Source organism: Chelmon rostratus, chromosome 23, assembly GCF_017976325.1.
Source record: "Chelmon rostratus isolate fCheRos1 chromosome 23, fCheRos1.pri, whole genome shotgun sequence".
Lineage (NCBI taxonomy): Eukaryota > Metazoa > Chordata > Actinopteri > Chaetodontiformes > Chaetodontidae > Chelmon > Chelmon rostratus.
The window spans coordinates 6317847-6337792 of NC_055680.1; the positions used below are offsets into that span (position 1 = coordinate 6317847).

Consider the following 19946-nt stretch of genomic DNA (forward strand, 5'->3'; position numbering starts at 1 on the left):
TCAGGTGGTACAGGTACATTTTTGGCATGTTTACACTTGTGTCTTACATGTCAGGTCGAATTTAGCTCTGAAGTGGCGGCACACAGCACCCTGCTGCGCATATGTGGCAGATGTCTTCATATTCTCAGTCATCAGAGCTGCTGTAGCTGCTCCATGATATGATTCAGAATTGTGAACACCTCCCTCTCCCGTCTGCCTTGCCCTTGAGGAATAAAATGTAGCAGCATAACAAAAATAAATAATCTCTGAACCCACATTGTAAGATTTTATTGCCCCTGTGGACAAAACCAAGCAAGCCTGGGGTAGATCGGTGGAAGTCAGACCTCTTGTGTAAAGACGGATGCGTGTGAGGTATGCTGTGCTAATACTGTAAACAAGCAATAACATGCAGTTTTCACAATCCGTGTTTGGTTCTAGACCAGCTTGTTACATAAAGCACAACATTGCACTGTCTAGCTAACACGCTGAAACAAGCTTTTGGTTTGTACACTTAATTCCTGCACAGACATGATGGTCATAGTAATAAGTAGGGCGGATGTGGGTAGTCTCTTCTCTTTAAACATATGTGAGTCATTATTCTTGTTAAAGGAAGAGTTCGGTATTTTTGGAAATGCTTATTTGCTTTAAAGCCAAGAGTTAGATTAGAGGATTGATGTCACTCTCATGTCTGTATGGTAAATAGGACAATCCACCTGTCACCACCTCTGAATCTAAGTAATCTAAGTACATTTGGCTTTTTGCACAGATTAAATCCAAAATGTTGAGCTATTCCTTTAAGTTGTATTCTTCATAAGATGCAGGCATATTTTAGGGATGAGGATTTCTAAGCAAATGACCTAAATAATGATGTGAGTTTAGAACAAAACCAGACGTACTATATGCGAGTAGTACAAAAAATAATGAGGTTGGACGCAGCTCTGCTGTCGGCTCATTATAAACTCAAGCGGTGAAAGCGAAACCAAGTTCCTGCCCGCTATCTGCTTCCATCTGACCCTCTTCAACTGAAGCTGCTGGGATGTGCTGAGGGGATTTTCTAATTTCATGCTCCTCTTCCCATCTTGGGGAATTAAAGTCAAATTTCTCAAGGCAGCAAACAACTTAGCACAACCGACTTAACATTAATTTAACCTCAATCACAGAGTGAAAACTGAACCCGAAAGCAAAAGTCAAAACGGTGCAAGAGCCACTCTGGACTGAAAAAAGCAACTAGTGTGCAGAATAAGTCCTGAAACTACTGGGCAAACTTTCCCTCAATCCCCCTGAGCAAATCAAAAAGGCATAGCGGATTAGAGCACTGTCGCAAAGCTCCTATTGACCTAGAAGTATGTGTGTTCATCACAACTAAATTAGGAAGCACTTGTGTATTTTGTTACGTGTGTCTGTGCGTAAGAGCGATTAAGCTCCAATCGTATCGGTGCACCTAATCCCTTTACATGGGCCTTCATATTTGAGACTGAAAGCTCAACATCCGTCTCCGTGGAAGACCCTCACGGTGAAATCGATGCATCCAGTGTTTCTCATATGCACAGCGTATACATCGCAGATAAAATTAGAGCTTCAAGCACTGACTGACAGGTGGGATGAAGAGGAGGAGGAGGAGGAGTGAGAAAGAAAGGAAGAAAGACAGAAAACTGTGAGAGGACATGATGAAGAGTTTCACCTGGAAGGAAGGGAGGAAGGAAAAAGGGAGGGAAGATGGAGAATTGCCTTCAAGGATCAAATTTTGCTGAATAAAACTTTGCTGTTCTGAAAATCCTCAGCCGCCACCCAACCGGCAACATTAAGCTCTGATCATCTGGTGACACACAAACACACACACACACACACACACATGCACAGGCTGTGCTTTCAAATCAGGACTTCCACTGGGCACAAATTCATCTGGAAATGATTTTTTTCGGTATAGGTACAGAGAATTGGCAGAAGTTAGTACACCTCATCTTATCTCCCATATGCAGATGTGTATGTTCCACATTTCTTCATGTCAGTCTCACCCCAACACTCTAACATGTGTGTGTGAGCGAGAGTTTCAGAGTCATAGAGAGAGAGAGACAAAAAAGCTGTGTGACGACGCATCAGTCAGCTGTCATTTCCCAACCCAGCATTCACCAAATCCTCTTACACAGACCACAGCACTTTACAAAACCCTTTCATACACACACACACACACACATTCGTCAAAAATCATACAGCTTATTGTATTTTCTCCATCTCCAGCTCCTTTCACATCTTGATTGTACCCTCATGGCTTGGAAGGTCTCACACACAAACACACACACACACACACACAAACCAATACAAAGACACAGGCGCGCTGACTGCTATAGCACTTGAATCGAGCGGACCAACCATCAGGAACACATTTCCATATCTCCCTTTCATACTGTCCCCGGGTTCCGGCACTTGGCCTCTCATTTATCTTTTTCTCGGTTCATCTGGAAATAATGACAGGAAATAAACAGATTTAAGGAGGACAGCACAAGATGCAAAAGTTTTTGGATAAACTTTTCTAAAAATGTATGTGGATTTCTTCGTCTTTCTAACATCAAGAGAGAATCAGTATGCTTTGAGTTGTGGTATTTGTTTTTCTGTGCTTGTTTGTCTCTTTGCAGACATAGCATATGCTTGTGTATACAACACATTTTTAAAGTCAGTTATTACATAACTAGTTAGTTAGTTACCTTGACACTGGAACAATTTATCAATCAATATCAATCAATAAATATCCAGTTATCAAATAGTTGGTAAATAATGATCTTTCAGTCAACTAAACAATTAACAGATTTTTTTTTTCAGTTATTCAAATAACATTTTAAATGAAGAATCACCATAAAACACAAAATACTTCACCGTCAGGTCAGCCAGAAGCAGTTCTACAATACAGCCCTCTGGACATACTGGACCCTGAAAACTTCACCACATATATGCGTTTTTATTTAGCAGTAGTTCATAAAGTGAACCTGGGAATTGTTTAATCGTGTGTATGAAGTTAATTTAAAATGAACTCTTTGCTTTGATTTGTTTTTTTTATTAACTCTTTTTAGGAATGGAGTGATTCATCTTAACAATAAACAATCTTTGGCTTTATGCTTGCTTGATGGTCCGCGTGCCACTAAGAAGACAGGGAGGGAGGAGACGCTCACGCGGAGTCGCTCGTGAGTTTTTATGGGACTGTTTACGGGTAGTTAGTCCACTGTTTTGTTAGCTAGCTAGCATTGACCGACTAGCTAGGAGACTGTGTGGTTAGCTATTTATTTAGTTAGCAGTCAGCGTTTGTTTTTTTTGCTTGTCAAATCTTTTTGTAATTGTTTTAAAAAATATTAAATATTTGCTCCTTTTTATATAACCTGAACTATTCCAGAAGAAGACAATTGAGGAGAAGGGACTTAACCTAGCTGAGGTAACTGAACATTTGGCTAGAGATGGCTATAACGTTGAAAATGAAAATAACAGCTAACATCTGATGGGGCTGATCTGATCAAATCTGACTGCGTGTGTGTATGTCACATTTAACTTTTCATAATCATATGACATAATGTTATGCTTGTTTTCAACTTTTTCAAGCTGTCACCTTACATCCTCTCAATTCATTCTACACCGCGTTTAACCTTTATAGAACTTCATTTTGATGTCTATTATAGATATAGACAGCATGATTCATGACACACATTCACATGCTTTAACTGTCAGGAAAATGTACATATGGAGATATTGTCTGTGTGATGCATTTATGCTAGTGAAGAAATTCAGATGAAGAAACACCAACCCAGTACAGGTGTGGCAAACAGAAGCTGTATTATTTAGCTCTAAATCGGATTGTATTGAGCTAATCTGATTTGATTTATGCTTACACAGAGAGGTCTAAGACATGAATCAAGATCAAAAGTGCGAGGGCAAAAGCTGTGTGATCTGGGTGGTGAGGAGGACGGAATTGGACTTAGAACTTAGTCAGAGACCGATGAGGAGGGCAGAAGATCAAACAGCACACATGCTTTCGCACAATATGCCCTTTATTATTATTACTGGTAAAATAGCCTCTCTCTTAGAAGATCAGAACAGAGCAGGGTTTCAGGACAGTGAATTTAAGAGCTCAGATGATAAAGAGTGCTCAGAGCTCAGCTTTCGATTGGAAGGGATTAGTTCTGTCAATGGCTTTTACTCTGATAAGAGCAGTCCAAGCCTTCGGGTGTTTTCCAGAGGAGGTGTTGTTATTTCTTCCTCTATTTTGACTTTAAATCAGATCTGGTGTAGTGCTGTTGGTACTTTGTTTGATTGTGGGCATCAAGAGGCAGGTATTGCTGTGTGTGTGTGTGTGTGTGTGTGTGTGTGTGTGTGTGTGTGTGTGTGTGTGTGTGTTGTGTTGTTTGTGTGTGTGTTTAAATCTTGTGGCAGACACATTATTGTAAGGCAGGCCCCGTGGCAGATTTATAACAACATGACGACAGCAAGGTGAAATATTCCATCCATCGTTAAATGAATTCTTTACTCAAATATGAAAGGGCTAAACAAAACTGTTTTCTGTAAGTCCTAAGTGAGTAAGAAATGCTGTAGCCAAACCTTGGACACTGACTGATCAAAGCATATTGCTTATTTTTATGCTGTTTCCAGCTCAATTCCAGCCAACTGGTGTGAAGAAGCTTCCTTTTTGTAAAGTAATTTATGTTATACATGACATTTAACTAACTATACACAAATAGTTATGTGTAGGTGTTGGATTAGGGATCTAAGATTTAGGCTTCGAGATGGTTTAGTCCATGGCTGGCAGTAATGTTTCTTTTCACCATTTATTATCTGTTTTTTTAATTTATTCTGTAAAAATAGTGAAAATGCTGATTGTTTTTTCTCAGAGCACAGTGAGATATCTTAAAATTGTATGTTAGTCCAACCCTCAGTCCAAAAGCCTTAATTTACAATGATATAAAATTACAAAAATGAGCAAATCCTCATACATATTTGAGAAGCAGTGATCACACAATGTTTGGCATTTTTGGTTGACAATTTCTTACCAAAATCTATTTTTTTCGGCTAATTGTTTAATCCACTTAGCATTTCAGTCTGTTATCCCTTTATTAGTATACTTGTATACAGTATACAACAACCAAAAGCACCTAAAACTTGCATCATGGTTTATTGGAAAATGTAAGGCATCTGTTGCCTTGTTTCCTGTTTGAACGGTTTCCTCACACTCCGTGGTCTTGTCTGTTCTCGCCCCCTAAGGTGTGGAAAAGAAATGACTAATTGCACTGATGTTGGTCAGAGTAGGGTATCATTGACGTTGCTAAATAAGGGGTTTCCCTTTAGTATGCGTTATGTGTTTCAGATGGTGTGACTGACTGCGAAGCGTAAGGGGTTTTCCGCTGACCATGTCCTCTTCATTGCATGACTTACTCTTCTGGTCTTAGTGTTTTTCTCCCTTTTTTAAGCAAAGGAATTGAGAACTCATTCATTGCGCTACTGATGTGAATGTTTACTACTAGTGGAACAATTACTTCATTCACTTCACTTATTTGCCAACAATTTTGTGTGTTAAATAATTGTTTGACTTATTTTCAAGCAAAAAAACTTTATCAAACATTTGCTGGTTCCAGCTTCTCAGATGCTTTTTTGTTTTTTTCATCTGCTTTTCTCTTTTATATCATTATAGATGAAATTTGATTGTTGGCTGTTCTGGTCAAATAAAACAAGCAATTTGAAGATGTCACCTTGGTTGCTTTGCAGCCCTATTATTAACAGCATTTGGCCACTTCAGAGAGAATTTGCACCTCAGGATGGCAAAATATGTTGTCTGCTTTACATATGCCTTACAGCATTGTACAACAAGAACTTCCTGGCCTCCAAATGGATTCTCAGAGTCTTATTTTCATCCTTGAAATGTGTCTTAGTTGCACTCTTAGTTGCACCATGTGATAACTGAGCCATGTATAACCTAGATTCTTACATAATATTCCATGTTCATCATAGCCTATTTATTCATGTTCTATTTAGAGTGATTCTTAATACTCATGATTATGACTACAGCTAATGCAGTTTAATCGTATTGACTGCAATGGGCTGATTATCATTAGGGAGCAATGGTTTGTTACTAAGTCTACGTTTTTGGCTCATTTAGGTAATCACTGGTTTTCCGCCTCTTGGTCTCCTAGATTTGATGATGAGAACCTTCTTTGCATTCTTACTGATGTTTTTAGATATTGTATTTAATTTGAAGGTGTTAGATGCTGTATTTTTACAGGGAAATTAGAACTTGTTGTCAATTCCAGGACAAAACACAACATGTGAGAGGTATCCTCAAATGCAGAATACATCCCTCTATGGGATGAAATGCTCTCTTAAAACCTTTTTGTTTTGCTTTTCTCCAGTTTCTTTGTTACTGAACACTGTAGTATTGCTTCTGTGTTGTTTTTAGATGTCTGTGGACAACAGAAAGAGGTCAGCAGGTTCCTCAAACCCTGGGAACTTTGTTTTCTGGTCTTCCTCATTCCCGCATCAACCAGCCAGGGTCCTGATCGTGGAGGCACTACCACCCTGGTGGTCAGAGACCTGTACAGTGCTCTGTGATGCTCTAGATAACTTCCTGTCCTTGGCCTGTAGTCTGGATGGACCCTGCAGGATACCACTACTCAGTCTGTATGCCATCAGCAGACAGCAGGAATGTCTACTGCCATTTGTGGTAAGATAGATGAAGGTGAAGTGTTTCTAAGAACCCTTATTTACTTTTCTTGTTCCTCCTCTCTTACCCCTCTTCCCTTTGTTGCTTGCACCTGTCACTCACTTTTATTCCTTTTACTTCTCTGTCTGTCACTATTTTTAGCAGGTTCATGGTAACCTCACCAGGCTGCGTTCCTGTGTCGAGGAGCTGAGGTCTATTCCAGGTGAAGGTTGTATCAGAGGAGCAGCCAGAGGAGGCGAACTGCTGCGACAGGCAGTGCTGGACAGTCTGCAGCAGTTTAAACAGTACATCAGACACACCAGTACTGGCAACCAGGCCAGCAACAACACGTCTGTGGAGGTGCGCATAGATAAACACTCTGGACAACCAGCACAACAAGAAATCTTGTTTTCAAACCACACAGTGTAAAAAAAAAGTGATTGGTTTTGCTCAGTTAGCTGCTTTGACACTGAGGTGAGGTCCAAATGTTCTGCAAAGGTTGGTCACTCACTGTGACTCAAGGTGTTTTCGTATAATGTTACAAAGCTTTACTTACCTTAAAATCAGGCCAACAGTGGAGATGCTGGGCATTGAACCCAGGACCTCATACTTGCAAAGCATGCGCTCTACCACTGAGCTACATCCCCATGCACTGATCAAAATTAATTCACATTTGAAAATGACATGTCCATGCTAGTGCTTTCAGAGCATTTTTATAAAGAGCTCTCCGTATTGAAACATCTACAGTAAATGATAAGAAAATTGTTGAATTTATTATTTGTTCTTCTGTTTCTGCTGGCTAAAAACAAAACCATCTTGCTTAGTTGAGTTTCAGCCAGTTAAACCTTTGCTTGTCCCCTCCTGATATATGATTTCATCATTTTGAAGACCCAATGAGTGTTATCAGGTCTCATTACTGTAGTTTTCAATGCATGTGGATGTAGCAAAGCTCTTGCATAAGCTACATTTATTAGTGATGCATTGTTTTCACAATGATCACTTGCAGTGTTTAATATTTGGATTCTTTGTTGCGTAGAAGTTTCCTGATGGCCCAGGCCAGCAGTGCCATTAAAGGTGGAGATGCTGGGGATTGAACCCAGGACCTCATACATGCAAAGCATGCGCTCTTCCACTGAGCTACATCCCCACATTTAGCATCCTTACAGCACCCTAAACATCAACAGGAAAATGGCTAAATATATTTTTCTCATTGTATTTCAGTTTGCCAACAACAAAAGTGTGAATCACAGGCAATATCTGGCAAAGAGTGCGACAGACATGGCTTGGTTTCTCAGCTGTGTATACTGTGATTAAAAACAGCCAAACCTGTGACTTTGATGTTCTCATTTAGTTAAGTTTCTGTTTCTCCTCTCAGACACCTGAGATAGCATTAAATTGTGATTTGATCACAGTTCATAAACATTACAGGTGACTAAAAGTTCTTGTAGCTTCCTGAGACCATGATTTAGCTAAGTTTTCATCAGTTTAGCCAAAAACACTATTTTCATCATCCACACTAAAACGGGAGGCCAGCATTTGTACACAAAGAGGCTCCACTTATATTAGTTAAATGAGCTCTCTTCTATTCAATTTAGTGTGTTTAGCAGCTGCAAAAACATATTGAATTAGGAATCTAATTTGCATGTTTAAAAGCTTAAAAAATTCTTTGTTAGCAGCTTCATTTTAGTGGTTGAGTACTCTTCACATCTTATGTCAGACAGTCCACTTAAAATCAGCTCATGCTACATTTCGAATGCAGCAAATGGGCTCTATTCATCTACTGCTGCGCCATCTGTCTAGAAAGAATGACATCAGTAAAACTTCAGCTTTCAGTGCCTTCATGCTAGAATAACTATCAGCTATCACATATAAGTGGCAAATCTTTTGACTGTTCAAAGGTTTTTTTTTAGTTGCTCCCACTTTTGTACAGCCCGTGTTTGAATTTTTTCATGGAAAATCCTTGTCTTGTTGCTTCACTGGCTGATTTCCATCGCTTCACTATGATTCAAGTAGATGGAACTGTTGACATCAATAAAAGATCCTAGCTATCACTAGGATGCAGCACATTTGTTAGAACTATTAATTCCTATTCATGTCACGTAGTTCAAAGGGAGCTTTGGGCTGATATTCAGTACATTTTCCAGGCTCAAAAAGACACAAATTCAACTTTTTTAGATGTCAGCAAATTGCAGTTTAGGGGAGTGGGATTATTAGATGACTTGGCTGAAAGCTTCACATTTGTTAGATTTAAATGCTGGACATATGGGGAGCCAGTGGAGAATTGAGCCAGTCACTGTCTTTCCTGTTAAATTTGAACATCATGTTCTCTGGGTACAAGGCTCTGGGTTGTTGACAAAGATTTCTCAAATCCAGCCAGCTTTATTAGGAAGCTCTGGGCAGATGATTACACTAAGACCCACTGTTTCCGACAGCAGCAGATATGAATAGCACTATTAGGAGACAGAGAGACACTAAGCAGAGACATGGCCCTGTGTATGTGTGTCTGTGTATGTGTGTCGCTGATCCACTTATACAATGCATGTTTTCAGTCATATATGTATGTTTCTAGCATTCATGTGTGTGTGTGTGTCCTCCATGATGTCTGTCAGGCTTTTCTACTTTTGTCCAAACAGCAGGAAACGGAAAGCAGACACCATTAATAATCCCATGATAATCTTCATTTACTGCTGCTGTTAATGTGATTCAAATGGGTGTTCAGCATCAGCCTAACATCAGATAGTTTATCTGTGTTCCCCCCATTAGGCATGTAAATGCCACAGAAAGCTAATTTCATCTCTTTCCATCATCAGACGCAGAGACTACTGATTATAAGACGCTGTCTTTAGCAGAAATCTGCTGCAGAAATCTTCATTAGCAACAAAAATATAGATTAGTAAAAACATTTTACAGGGCATTGCCAGCAGTTTTGTTTATTCATAATGCCATGACATTTGAGATACTGATAGCTCATTTACAAGAAACATTATAGATCATACAGCCAAACAGCAGATATAGCTGTGTTTCTTTCTCATGAAAACACAGTTTCACAGTGTAGAGTTGTGCCATTGTTACTTTTCTATTAGGGAGTTTGTTTTTTTTGGGACTAGGACAGTGGTTCTGACATCGTTTGTTTAATTTAGCAACAGTAATTTACCGTATATCATGTCCCTAAAGTACTACAGAAACACAAGAGTCACTCACAAAGAATGCTTTGCTGTGGTGATGTTGTGGCCTGTTGTTCTGAAGATATGACAACTTGGAACATGAACTTGATCCTTTATAATGTCAGCTGTAACAATTCAGAAGTGAGCTTTTGGGAAAACAGTTGTGGGACGGAACGGCTATGTGGCTTAATAATAGTAAAAGTGAAAGGGATTAAGAGTTTTCATTGTTGCTAGGAAGGAGTAACAATGCGTAGCTCTCCGATGTGAGTAGAGGCCATCTACAATGTACCGTATTTTGCAACATAGAGCAACGGTCAAAATTTTTGCCTTGATTTCTGAAACCACATTTCAAACAAACTTTTGGTTAATCTTCAAAAGACCAAGATTGCGCAACCACATAGGATGACTAAAGCTGCTGCCATAGTGAGGGATGAGGCACCATGAAATGTGCAAACAGAGAGACTGGCGTACAGTTTTGGACAGTGTGTCCTCGGAGGCATTTGTGGTGTTTTGCTAGTTTTTACACACAAAAAGCGTGGAAGTAGTTGAGTGAAGAATGGAAAGAGAGACAGAGAAGTTGAAACCGTGCTTACTCTCTCACCTTGACAAACCTGGCCAATAACAGTCTGAAGTGGTTGTGAATTTTGGATTGCTGCTTTTAGAAAGTTGCAGATTTATCCTACGCAACCTGCCCAATTCTGACATCGGAAAGTTGTTGGGGGAAGGGATTTCGGAAGTTGTTCAACCACCCAAGCACCCAAGGTTAGCTGAGGCATGGTCCTGTCGCTGTATTCACAGGTTACTGTGGTGACCAGCCAGCCAGGCCAGGGCATTGTGCGCCAGTTGGAGATGGGGCTCAAAGATGCTGACCTGGTGTCACTGAAGCGGCTCCTGGTGGTACATCTCCATAGTGCAGCAGACTGGGGCCATGACAACCCCTCACCTGAGGCCATGCACACTGAGACTGAAGGTAGGAAACAAAACCGCAGTGCACACACAGAAGTACACCCTGGGTCACATGGTTAGCACACATTGTGTTCATGCAAGGCTGGCAAAAACAAACACACGCTGCTAATATGTACAGCACATGTGACTGTGTCTAAGCAAACAAGCATGAGGAATTAACACAAACAGTCTAACAACTTGAAGGAGGTCTTTACTCCCACTCACTTTCTACATGCTTTTCCTGTGTGCTTTCTTAATCATCCTCTGTTGAGTTGTGGAGCACTGACCCATTTATCACACTGCATTTTTTACACTTTGTCACATGTCATACAGGCAACACTTGAGACACGTCACAGTTCATAGAACTTGACTACAATCCAAACATTTGCCAATCCTCTCTGAAAGACTAATTTCATAATGATATGTCATCCTTTGTAATTACATGACGGTTCAAGTGGAGTGGTCAGAGTAAGTAGAGAGTGCAGTGGCGACTGGATAGAAATGAAGGGGAGGAAAAGAGGAGACTGAGCGAAATAGCATGTGAATGATGAAAGTGAAGAAAAACACACAGGGCGGAGGGAGGAAAGAAGAAATGGGAGCAAGTGTAAGAGATAGGGGTGTGGTAAACACGGTAGTCTTTCCTGTAAAAATATTTATGCACCATCTGAGATATAGCATACTGTGATCTGTACGAGTGGAGGAAGTGACTGCAACTTTGTTTTCTCAGAAGTGCTTGAGAGGTTGGAAACATGATACTAATGATGAGTTTTTAACTCACCTGACAGAATTATGTCAGTTATGTAATCCCACCACCTCCTCTCTGTTATTTTTACATCATATCTAAAGTGAAATGTTATGGGTTTGTCCCAGTTCTCCATAATTAAACGTTGCCCTTGTTCCCCTTGGATCCAGTATTGGTTTGGAGCGGCTTTTCAAAAACAGAGCTACTTGGTCCTGATGAAATAAATCTGAAAATGGGAAGCCAATAGTGCTATCAAGGACCACAAGCTGCACTATAAATCTTGTTGTTTATTGTCAGCAGAATTAATTAAAAAGCACAGAACATGGATAAAGAATGAGCACAACAGTGTGGAGGACCTCTTTGTGCTGTTAAAAAGCAGATGGCATCCAGTTTTAGTGTGTTCTATAGTGTCCCCTCTTGTAAGCCAAGATTCCTAACCTTTCCCATTACCTTAAGGAAAATGTTAGGGATCTCCAAGTAATTGTAGGAATAAGAAATAAAAACATTTTCTAATTTGAAAATTATTGCATACTTTTACTTCTTCAGGCCTCTAAAAATTAGCAATCCAAGAAGGAAAAGTAATTTTTGTTACACTGCTGTAATGATAGGTTGCAAGTAGACGTTGCGTCATGTTTAGGGGTCACAAGCCAAAAGGGTAAGCTGTTAGGTAGCCCTTGATGCAAAATGCAGTGGTTAAAACAAGAAAGAATTGATGGAGGGTTAAACAGTCACTTACTAGAGTGCAGTTATGTGTGACCTGTAAGGTGGATACTGTCTGCAGGTACAATGAAAGAGGGATGAGCACATGCGATGTATGAACAGAATTTATCTAGAAGAAAATCCAGAGGAATCACTATTTGTTCCCGCAGCAGCTCCTCTAGTACCTTTGTATTGTATTCATCGATCAATATAAGTGATGCTTATTCCTGTCTCTCTCCAGTGTCTCATCAAAAAGCAATGCCATTGAACAAAGAAATGTTTGGAATGGAGCCATGGAGACATGGTTATGTAGTTACCACAGTTTGATGATAGTGAGGCTGACACTCATTTAGATGCCGTGATGCCACTGGGACTAGATCATTGCGTTCCTCCACAGTGTCTCCAAGTGTTTATAGCACTGAAAAACATAATTGTCACTTGAGCTCTTTGATACTGCGGCCGACACCCTCTTAATTATGTCAACACCAGTGGTGCTGCTGGACCTCTGATGTCCACATAAAGCTGTTTCATTAGGAACGGTTCTTTCCACAGTGGAGAAAATATGACTGTTAATCTTCAAGATCAAACATCTTCATACGCACTGTTACTGGTCGTACAAGCGTGTAGGTATCTTGGAGTGCAGGTCTTTGCTTTTGTGTTAGTTTGACAAAAATTATAGTTGTTTTTCTACCTATTCTCTAACAGAATTTTCAGTTTGAATATGCCTCTTCCTGTGTTTTCTGTCAGCATCAGTTTTCTGATGAATCTGAAATATTTTCATTCGACGACGTGGAAACATGACAGAAGATATGACAGCATTATAGTATATGTACGACTTATTTTTCTTGCCCCTCTTTCATTTGCTGTGATGCCAATTGGCTTCATAATAACTTGTGGGAGTTGCTTGTTTGAAAAAGGTGACAAAGCAAACAGGCCTCAGGATACCTCCTCAAATATGGGACCACACAGTCTTTTCGTGTGAAAACCAGTGTTGTGAATGTACATTTTATGATATTTCAGTCTGTTACATTACTCACAGTAAAACCACAAACGTTTTGGATGAAGTCCTGTAAGAATAGGCCAAAGTAGGAAGGGAAATGGGGTCAGCACTGCATCCAATCTGGCTGGAAAAAGAAGCTGGCTTAAATCAAAGATAAGAAGTTCAATTGTCTAGCCAGTCTGAATTCTACTCAGACTTTGCTCAAAAACGTCCTGAAATTATGTTTTATGTTTGTTTAGATACTGATACCGACATATAACACCTTTGTAAACAGCGTGTTTACTGTGTTAAAGAGAAAAAACGAGATCAGATACCTGCTGTAGGGAGTTTAACCAATAAGTGTAGATGAGCTGCTCAGAAACTGCAGTTTACAGGGAGATACTTCTGATAGAATTCGCATTTCCATTTATTAGTCAGTTTTCCATTTTCTTTGTCATTTGTCAACTTTATTATCATTTACACGATGCTGAGGGACTTTATAGCAGAACTCTGCTGACTAGCAATGGGATTTCAATTTGTAATGCACTTTATAATTCTGGTTTAGAAAAGGGATGTGTAACTAATACACTGAACCTGATATAATGAAATTTAGGAAGCAATGTTTATTCAGGGAATGCTCTCTCTGAAATGTGGGTGCGTTGTGGAATCTTAATCATCTCAGTGTGTGTAAGATGCTGGGTGGGAATACTCTGTGAGAGATTGCAGCAAATATGTCTCACAGAACACCAGAGTATTTATTTTAGCTGTGTGCCTGTATCTGTGTGTGTGTGTGTGCATGTGTGTGTGTGTGTGTATGTGTCAGTCAGTCCATAGAGTGCAATATATTATAGGAAGTGGGTGGAGTATCCATTTTCGTGAGACTTGGAGCAAAAGCCATAACTAATGTTTTCATTCTCTTTTTGTCTCTCATGTTTGTCACTCACAAACACACTATCTAAATGCAAGAAAAGGGGGTCACAATTCTTGTCTAGAATAAAGAACCAACTGCTTGTCTATGTTGAGTGTGTGTTTGTGTGTGTGTGCATGTGTGTGTACGGCAAGTTAAAACAAATAGGAACAAATGTACACACAGTACAGTGTGTACACTGCAGCAGCATAGAAACATCACAATAATGATAATAATCAGAGGACAGTTATGCAAAAGTCAAATAGCACAAAAAAAAAAAAAAACTGGCAGCACTTGTGCTCAAACTGTGTGTGTGTGTGTGTGTGTGTGTGTGTGGCTGAGATCCAGCATATTTTGAAGTGACTGAAGCTCAACTGTGAAGTCTGCTGTGTGTGTACTTCTACTATTGTCTGTGTATCTTTGTGAGGCCCAAGTTGAGTTTCACACAATGAGGTTGAGGGCATTATTGTAAAATGTTGGCACTTTGGTTGGTCCTCACTTCTGCAGAGTGCTTTTCAAGGGTTAAGATTAGAACTCGGTTTAAGGTTAGGTTAAGCATGTAATTGTGATGGTTAAGGTTAGGGGTGAGGAAATGTGTTACGTCAGTGAGGGCTCTCACCAGTATGAAAGTACAAACGTGTGTTGAAGTGTCTAAAGGCCAACGCCTTGATAAGCATCCTGTTTTTGTTGAAACTCAATCAGTGTATCCTTGAATCCCCGGCCGGTTGTGTAATTGTACAGTTGAGCACTAGGGAGAAGATAGAGAACTGGGTCACAGAGTGAGTGAGACAGAGACAGGGATGATTATGGCACCAGTGGTTTTGGGTTTTCTTCCTCACAGTTAAACAGCCAAGTTGTTGACTGAAACTGATCCGGCAAGCTGTCCCACACTGGATGCAGCAGTTCCTTATGAATAGTCAGCAGCAAACACTACTCACTTCAGTTGTTTATATTTTTTGTATAGGAGACAAATGTAATGGCAATGTTTTTCTTTAGCTATAAAGTTGCACTGAAATGAAAGAAATGAAGTCTGTAACTGGTGCAAAGATCTGCTGCAATCTTCTTCAGATGCACTGTTTTGTCAAGACATAGTTGCACGTTTGATATATTATGGCTAAACATTGATGATATGATAAATCTAAGCTTTGTTGGTCATCTTAAATATCAACATATGAGTGAAAATATGCTACAGCAGATATTCAAACATAAACTATTACTATTTCTCAAAAGTAGCACCTGTTTTTGGGCTAAGGGAATGTTTGTTGTCTTTGTTTATCTTTGTGTATATAATGGTAAAAGTGCCCCAAAAAATGATCTTAGAAGCTGTAACTGTTGGGGCTTTCCCCAGGGATGTGGCTCCTCCACACTAGTAGACAGTGCAGAAGAGTCTTTCTTTTATTATTCCCATGATGACATTGGAGTCAGAGTTTTGAGTGATGCAATTCTGTGTCTTAGAAGTCAGCTGTCCAAAAAGGAAATTCTAGGATGAAGATGAGGGTTTTTACTGGTTGTCCCAGGGGTTACACATATTTTTCAGGGTTGAAACACTATATTTAGTCTCTTTTGACCCTCTGCTGATGCAATTAATTAAATGTAGTCACCTCACAACTGTTGGCTTGAAAGCCATCATTTCCAAGCATACTCAGACTTCAATGACAAGAAGAGACAGAAGTAGAGGGGAACGAGTGGATGCAGAAGAGAGAGGGGCAGAGGGAGCAACGCCTGTCTTTTCCCAGATAAAAGCATTGTGTTGGAGCTGAGGGACAGACAGAAGGATACAGTCAGAAATACAAAGAAAAACTGATAAAGGGTGGAATGCAAAAAGAGAGGGCCAGACCGAGAAAAGAAGATGAGACAGAATCAGTGACAGAAAGGTGTTGATAACGGTATCAGTAAGTGGGAGATGCCCTCTGACCCACTGCCTGCTTAGGCCCAAGGAGATGAGGCTAACCCAAATATGTGTTTAGCTGCCAGACCTAATGTGTTTGTGTGTGTGTGTGTGTGTGTGTGTGTATGCGCGCACGCATGCACGCGCATGTGTGTGTGCATGCATTTGTGTCTTCTCCTTGCCAGTCAGTGAAGTATTGGCCCATCTGTGCTGTAACTTTGCTCCAGCTGAGTTTGTTTCCAAACTGCTTGAAAGTCACCACCGAAACAAGTCTTCAACAATCACATTTGCAAAGATGAAAAGTTGCCAAGAGGAATCAGGGGTGGAGGTGACACTGAGAGTGAACTTTTCTTTGGTAATTATTCAGTGTAATTCTGTGGTTTTTCAGAAGTGTTTGGAACTACACTGCTGATTGATAAAGGATTAACCTGTCTCATGTTAATGGGACTAATATGGGACAAGTTTTGTAACTACCAGTGTTACATGTGTCTTTAATGCTGGATTCAGAATACATGTTATCAGCCCAATATATAAAACATATGTCACATAACAAAATATAAAAAATAAAGGGGCGTCGGGCCCCTGTGTTGTGTATCATAGTGCATGTTAGAATTTTGTGCCTTCCACAACGTGTTCCAAACATTTACCAACAGGCGCACACTGGACTTTATCACAACTGTAAACATGCAAAGAGGAATGATGTTGCTGGTTCTGTGAGGTGGAAGTGTGAAACTTAGCAAAGGTCACCATCATTTTTTCTTTAGCTTTTAGGCTTTTCTGAACATGCGACAGCCAGTATCACACATACCACCATTGTTTATTCACAGTCCTGTTCCTCGAGTAATTCCCTAGCACCTCCTTCTCATCATGCGCATCGTGAAAGACGGCAAATTATGATCTTTTGGGGACTGATGTGTAGCTTCTCTCTGGGCCAAGACGGGGCAAGAATTTTGGGGGTTGTCTAATCTGACACAGTAAACCTTTACTTTTCTCTGCCAAGAAAGGTTAAATCCAGATTATATTGTAAATGGAGATGCTGGGGATTGAACCCAGGACCTCATACGTGCAAAGCATGCGCTCTACCACTGAGCTACATCCCCTCTTTCGTATGTGCCTATTATTCAGCTTTCAGACATCAGACGCATGTATGATACACGTCACTGAAGGCACCTTCATCCAACAATGGGCACATATACATGAGACATCTGTCAAGTTGTCACCATAAAATGAGACTCCAGTCAATGCAAAACACGGCACACGACTGCCAAATAAAGTATATTTTAATTTTACTCTTTCTGTTTATATACACAAACATGTTCTCCCTCACTTGTCCACACATATATTTCTTTCTCCTATGAGGGAGTCAGTTAAGAGAATTTTGAGAGTCAGTATAATCAAATTAATTTTCCCTTCCCAATACTTGCAGTCAATTACAGTTCCACTGTGCAAAGAAGTAGCCATTGAGCTGTATGTGGGGGAGCAGATCTGTATGTGCGCTTTTAGCAAAATTATTTCCAATAAATGCTTTATGGATGTCAGTTTCAGATGATGCGGGCGGACAGGATGAAGGAGAGCGGTACAGTATTTGTTAATGATAGATGTTGTAACTCTGGCTACATTCTATTGCATGTTATTGCAACAGCAGCGTATATTCCCCCCCTCTGCAAACTCCAATATGGCCTGTGATGTCATCTACTCAGTTACAAACAGGCTGGAGACATAACACCCACATCCCCTTCTTCTTATTTCTGGTCACTTTAATCATGCCTCTCTGTCCTCCATTCTGGCCACATTCACTCAATATGGTACATGCAACATCGAAGACAATAAAATACTGTGCTTGTTTTATGCCAACATCAAGTAGGTACTGTATATAACTCATCACCTTCTCCCTCGCCTTGGAAAATCTGATCACAACCTGGTGCACCTCCTGCCTGTCTACAAACATCTCGTACACAGGCAACCAGCTGTCACTCACAGTGAAATGGTGGTCCAACGAGGCTGAGGATGCTTTGAAGGACTGTTTGGTACAACTGTGTGGGAAGTACTTTGTGATGCTCATGGGGAGGACATTGACAGTCTCGCCACACTGTATAACGGACTATATCAGCAGGACTTTGCATGTTTTTTCAACAAAAAAACCCTGCATTACTCCTGGCATAAGGCTCTTCTCAAGGAAAAAAGAGAGTCTTTAGGTATGGAATAAAGAGGAGCTGAAGAATGTGAAGAGGGAGCTGAGGAGGAGGATCTGAGAGGGGAAAAACAGGATGAAGTGGAGGAGCAATTGGGGCAGAACAACATCAGTGGAGTCTGGAGGGGCCTTAAAACCATTTCTGGCATCTGAGCCTTTTCATCAAAAAAACTTGATCTGTCCCCCTGTCCAGTCCTCCTTGCTGGAAACCCCATCGTCTACAGCCCTTGTATATTGCCCCACCCCCACATACTTCCCCCTTCCCACAACATTCGGCTCCAAGCCACCCTGCACTTCCACTACATTTCCTGTATACTGCCTGTTGTTGTGAACAGCCTGTTCACAGCAGACTTCATGCACAAATCAACTGCTGCCATTCTCTGATGACTACAGTTGTCGGCCTCATCACAGGCTGCCAATACCGTTCCACTATACAAGACAGGCCAGAGCAGACTGTATCAGCTGAGGAGACTCAAGTCTTTTGGAGGTCAGGGGGACTTATTTGACTCCACCAATAGAGTGATCTGCTGGGTCAACAGCATCTCAACTGCTGACAGGAAGAGACATAAACAGACTGGCTGAAAAGGCCAGCTCTGTCCTGGGATGCCCCCTCGACCTGATGGAGGAGTTGGAAGGAAGTTGCTCTGTTATATTTTTAATTTATTGGATTAATACTGATATATCATTCCTTGCTTTTTTCCCTTTTGCCTCTTGCTATTGTGTTATCCCCTTCGCCGCTGTAACACTACAAATTCCCCTGCTGAGGGATTAATAAAGGAGTATCTTATGGTTTGTTAAAGATTAAGATTCTTTTTGTTAAACTAGAAACAGCTGCTATATCGCTTCCGCCAAAGCCACAAGACTCCAGTCACACAGACAGTCGTTTTTTCATTGTATAATACACTTCATTCAAACTCGATGGAAAGAAAATTAAACTTCTTGGTTCGTCTTTCCGCTGTTGTGCATGTGTGTGCATGTGCAATTTGTTGCAAATACACAGTTTTCACTCAAGCTGAATTTCCAAGTCATTATTTAAAGTCTTCCTTCACTTGATGTCATTTTCTAAACATGCATCACGCTGTAATGCAGCTTCTCGACAGTATTGTTGATTTGGCGCCACGAGCACACTGTGCACACATTTCCGTGTAAACACACAACAGACAAAACTTATATTTACTCTCAAGACAGTCATGAGTTCTAAAAAGAAGCATCAGCTTTGGGGAGTAAGACGTGTTATTTTTGCTAAGTCATCATCAGCACTTGATGACACCCACTGTGACAGACAGCCATGCACGTACGCAGACACACCCATGCACACAACACCATCTGGAGCAGCTACAGAGATTTATTACTACTGTCTGACTGTCTCCATGAACACCTGGACCTTTCTCCCTTGAGCTGCATCTGTCTCTCTTTCTCTATCCGGTTCTCTCTCTGTCTGGCTCTCTCTATCTCTCTCTCTCAGACTGCTTAAACCTAAACAAAATGACAAGTTAGAGAGTAAGCTGAATGAGAATTTGATTCAGTGATTGAGAGACTCCCCATATCCCTCTGATATCACCAATACACTTTACTCCATCTCACCCTATTTTTTGTTTGTTTTTTGGTGAAATCTGATGGAAAGTTTGTTTGCATGCTTTCCATATCCTGAAACCCTTTTATTCAATTATCTGATATTCCACTTAGAAAGCTTTCAAAAAAGTGCCGACTTGCAATCAATGTGTCACTGGTCATTTTTTTCAAAGGAGTAGGACCCTGAAAACGCAGACAGGAGAAAAAAAA

The 19946-nt window shown here is 40.5% G+C and overlaps 1 protein-coding gene and 3 non-coding genes across 4 annotated transcripts in view; 1 reads left to right on the top strand and 3 right to left on the bottom strand.

Annotated features, from left to right (window-relative positions):
* The first annotated feature begins 6406 nt into the window (after positions 1 to 6406).
* Positions 6407 to 19946, top strand: part of LOC121626835 (meiosis 1 associated protein) — a 36258-nt gene continuing 22718 nt past the window's right edge. The window contains exons 1-3 of the mRNA XM_041965526.1: positions 6407 to 6670; positions 6812 to 7009; positions 10612 to 10783. Coding sequence (XP_041821460.1) covers positions 6407 to 6670; positions 6812 to 7009; positions 10612 to 10783 — 634 coding nt within the window. The remainder of the gene's footprint in view (positions 6671 to 6811; positions 7010 to 10611; positions 10784 to 19946) is intronic.
* On the bottom strand, positions 7225 to 7296 carry trnaa-ugc. The gene has a single exon. It is a non-coding gene; the product is annotated as a tRNA-Ala (tRNA).
* On the bottom strand, positions 7725 to 7796 carry trnaa-ugc. Its single transcript has one exon. It is a non-coding gene; the product is annotated as a tRNA-Ala (tRNA).
* trnaa-ugc lies at positions 17002 to 17073 on the bottom strand. The gene has a single exon. It is a non-coding gene; the product is annotated as a tRNA-Ala (tRNA).